The sequence below is a fragment of the Pongo abelii genome, chromosome X (assembly GCF_028885655.2).
Source record: "Pongo abelii isolate AG06213 chromosome X, NHGRI_mPonAbe1-v2.0_pri, whole genome shotgun sequence".
NCBI classification, from domain to species: domain Eukaryota; kingdom Metazoa; phylum Chordata; class Mammalia; order Primates; family Hominidae; genus Pongo; species Pongo abelii.
Window position 1 is genome coordinate 25,100,001 of NC_072008.2, and position 4,360 is coordinate 25,104,360.

General features: G+C 48.1%; 1 protein-coding gene across 3 annotated transcripts in view; it reads left to right on the plus strand.

The window, feature by feature from the left end:
• The window catches only part of POLA1 (DNA polymerase alpha 1, catalytic subunit), a 304,169-nt gene extending 300,246 nt beyond the window's left edge, over positions 1 to 3,923 (plus strand). For all 3 annotated transcript variants that reach the window (XM_009234677.4, XM_024240735.3, XM_002831471.6), the window contains one exon: positions 2,750 to 3,923. In XM_009234677.4, coding sequence (XP_009232952.1) covers positions 2,750 to 2,895 — 146 coding nt within the window. In that variant the 3' untranslated portion in view covers positions 2,896 to 3,923. The remainder of the gene's footprint in view (positions 1 to 2,749) is intronic.
• The last annotated feature ends 437 nt before the right edge of the window (positions 3,924 to 4,360 follow it).

Sequence of the window (4,360 nt, forward strand, 5' to 3'; positions counted from 1 at the left end):
AACGTATAACCACAGGGAATCAGAGCATGTAGAAAGGACCAGAGTAAATAAGCTTTATATACACGTTCCTCGAATGTTATTCGCAAGAAAAGTTTAAAAAGGAGATTAGCTTTGCTGGTGTATTAAGATGAGTGATTTCTGGGTGATACTTCAAGCCATTAGAGTATATTTCAGTGATGCACTTGTGTGTAGGAAGAGCATTTCCTCCCCGATCTCGACAAAGGTTGGCTTTGTGGTGCTGGTGGCGGAGATAGCAGTTACCAGGGCGAGTGACATCTCTGTGGACAGGGATGAGATGCCTGCGGATCTTCTCTGCCTCTTGCCTAATGGCATGTTGGAATCTTTTAACAGTTGTTATTGGGCGCCTGACCTGCAGCACCTGAGGTGATGGCGTCGTTACTGATAGGCTGACTCTCAAAACCAAAGCAGGAAAAGGAATCGGTTTTACTGGCCACATTAACTGGCCTCCACCATTTAACACCTGTATTTTCCCTTGAGTTCTAAAGTGGTGGGTATAGTATTGACAGAAACAGGGTAACAGTTTAATGTGAGGCCTAACGTGGGTGGCCTAGGTGCCTAAAGGGGGAAGAGAAAAACCAGGAAGGGGTGACTCCTTCCCCCCACCAGCCCCTGCCCCTGACGCAGCCTGTGACAGCTAGTCCAGTTCTGTTTCCTAGAAGACCTTCCATATGTTATTGATTAAATTCTCTTTGGGGAAGCAAGTGGGAGCTTTTATCTGCATCTCTAACTGGCGTGGAATGGTGCCTTGGCCGTATTGACTGGCTATGGGATATGCTGGCGGTCACAGTTGTCTTTTACGAGGAAGAGCACTGAGTGACGCTGGTTGTCATTCTAACTCTACTGTGTGGCAGCGTAAATAGTCCCCTTTCTAACCAACCTGGTGGGAAAAGTCAATATCCCATCAGCAGAGGAGGTAAACACATCAGGAGCTATGTCCTCTCTTTTCCTCCCCTGCTCCGTATTACCGCAGCTCTTTAAATGTGCTCTCCCCAGTCATCAGATGCATTTGTGTCATTCACATGCACGGGGTTGCTGGCCTGTGGCTCTGGCCTGCCGGGAGGCAGCCGACACTGGTTGGGGCCATTGTTGTTTATTCCCAGACTCTGATCATTAGAACTTTAAAATTGTCTTTCTGTTGCAGCCCCCCTCTCTTTTTCCACCCCTTTTGGGCATTTTAATTCTCTATAAAACCTGTGGTTGTTCTTTAAAGACAACTTATGTAATTCAGAAAAGGTTGTGGAGAGCAAATGCGAATGTGTAGCCAAGAAACAAAAATCTGGAGTCTGAGTTTTCGTTTTCCGGGTGTTTTGTGGACTTCCGTGTTGCTGCTGTTGGAGGTTTGCTTTCTGTGAGTGGCGCGCTCTCCCCTCCATGTTTCCTTCCTGACCGGTTCCCATCGGGAGGTGCTGGGCAGCCTTGCTGCTCCCAGGCCCTTTGGCACAGGCCAGCATCTTATGGGGGCGGAGGCCTCACCTCAGGATCAGCTGATGTCTGAGGCCTGCAAATTTCTATGTGGGAGTTGTGATGTAGTGGCAGGGGGAGTGGGCAGAAGTGAGCCTCTCCTCAGGTGCGGGCTGGGGGTTCTGGCTACCTGGGTTTGCGTGTCTACAACCCTGATTACCTGCTGTGTAACCTTGGGTAAGTGACTTAACCTCCCAGTTTCCTCAGCCATCAAATGGGGATTGGGGGTGGGGGGGGGGGCGCGGGGAAAGCGGCCTCTCCAGACACCTTACCAGGTTCCTGAACACAGTGTCATCCCCCACGTGATCACCCTCTTCACCCAAAAGATCAGACCTGAGCATCACAGCCCCACTGCTCCTTTAAAAGAACAACATATAGGGCCGGGCGCAGTGGCTCACGCCTGTAATCCTAGCACTTTGCCTCGGCCGAGGCAGGAGAATCACTTGAACCCGGGAGGCGGAGGTTGCAGTGAGCCGAGATCACACCACTGCACTTCAGCCTGGGCAACAAGAGCAAAACTCTGTCTCAAAAAAAAAAGAAAAAAACAACATGTAGAAGTAGCAGGCTCTGGGAAGGGAAAGGAGAAGGGTCTTTTCTCTGGCTGGTAGCATCCTGCTCAGAAGGGAAAGGCCAGGGATGAATGGGTTGAAGGAGCAGGAGTGCCGCATACCCTGAGTTCACACAGTGTGGACAAAGAAGAGCAAAGAAATCTTGGCCATGGACAGACAGGTGCCCTCGGGGCCACTCACCTCTCGCCTCTTTCAGCAAAGGAAATTTTGTGTAGCAGAGGGACTTAGGTTGGAGGGACTAGAAAATGCTGACTAGGCCCAGCTGATCTGGGGAATTGGGGCTGGAAGGCACCAGAGGCCATAGCTCCCTTTGAGACTAGGTATTTCCTGCCACGTCCAGACTTCGCAAGCAGTTGCATGCGTGTGCTCGCAGCGCCGGTGAAAGTGGCGTCTGCAAGTAGAGCTCACCTTGTCTGCTGCACGTGAGCGTGCACCTGCAGTTCACATCAGTAGAGGGTGGCCCTGTCCCCCAGTGCGCTGAGTCAGCTAGGTGCTGAGAGGCGGATAGGCAGGGGAAAGGAAGAAAAGCTTTCACAGAGGAATGGTGGGCGGGGGCTGCATCTGACTGGCCCCAGGGGTAGACCAGAGATAAGATGGTGGAGATACAAATGGAATCAGCATCCCCTTCTCTGGTGGAATACTGAATGTTCTTTAAAGAAACTACCTGAGACTTCTAATCTCTCTCTCTCTCTTTTTAGATAAATTGAAGAAGCAATTTTTTACCCCCAAAGTTCTGCAGGACTACAGAAAACTCAAGAACACAGCAGAGCAATTCTTGTCCCGAAGTGGCTACTCCGAAGTGAATCTGAGCAAACTCTTCGCTGGTTGTGCTATGAAATCCTAAGGGAATCCCGGGAGTAACCAAGGAGGGGGTAGTTGAAAAATCCCAGCTTCCTCTGTGCTTCCACTCTGGCCCTAACTGCTCCTTCAGCATCTGTTTCTCCCTTGGGACTGTGTCTCATGTTTGTGTGAATGTGGACCAGGAAAGGGGGCTGCAAAAATGTTGAGTCTAATGTTTGTAAGCATCATAGAAGTTCCTGTCTTCATATTAGGATGTACTGCTTTAAAACACAACTCCAGAGCCCCTCCCCAAGCTCCTGAAGACCCGGTTTCTGAGGGAGGGAAATTGCTGCTTGGATTGAGAGTAGCTGGAATGTAAGTGACCCCAGGCTTTGCCTCAGGGCCTGTAGCCTATGTCCCCCCCACCACATAAAGAGAGGTTCTCAGAGCCTGACTGAAGAGCTGACGTTTTGCTTTTTCACATGCCAATTAAACCCGGTCTAAATCCAAATGCTTCTCCAGCCATCCAGGTGTGGCTGTCCTTTTCAGTCTTGTCTTTTATATAGGTAGCTGAGGGGGGAGATTTAGAAGCCTTGCACTCACTAAATAGATTAAACAGAGCAGGCTTGTTTATTGAATTGCTCCAAAGTCCAACAGACACACACTGAGCAGGTGTTTTACACTCACATTCCCTTTTTGCCCCTTAAATAGAAAGTGCAGGTAAAGGTTTATACAACAAGAAAGCACATTGAAAATAATTTGATACTCTAACAATCCATTAACATGTGTAGGAGTTGGGCTGAGGATCACTGTGTTGTATTCAGAAAAACTGGGGGAGAGGGATGCTTAATTGGCCCTGGTGCTTGCTATTTTTTTTCTCATTTCTTCAGAATAGGACCGTCTTTGGCAGCAGCAAAATGTATTTCAGTATGGCAGTCTTTCCTCTCTTACATTATTGGTAAGATTATACTAACAAAATGTTTCCCCTTGTACAATTATGCTGTGTTTTTTAAAAACATTGACCTGTGTGTTTTTATAAAAGAAAAAGTATGTTGTGCCTTCTACTTAAGAATAAAGTTTTCTAAAGGGAAAGCAATTATGGTGAATCCTTACGAGGTGCAAAGAGTTGACTAGAGAGGCAGCAAGGAGTAAAATGTGACTAGAGCCAGTTGCTGTGGCACACACCTGTAGTCTCGGCTACTCGGGAGGTGGAGGCAGGAGGATGGCTTGAGCCCAGGAGTTCAAAGCAGCCTGGGCAACATAGTGAGACTACCACCTCTAAATACATACACACGTACATACATATACATATATATATATATATATGACTAGAGGCCATCCCCTTTTCAAACCTCAGCCCAGTTTCTTCATAGCCACCTCTATCAGAACCCAGCTCAGGAGTGCACAGCATGATATTTGGTCGAATGTTCTGAGAAGCATTCATAATTTCTGTGACTTTAGGTCATTTAAGAGATGAAGTATGGTTTCTTATGTGCTTTGCTGACTTAGAGAGCCAAGCCAAGAGCCCA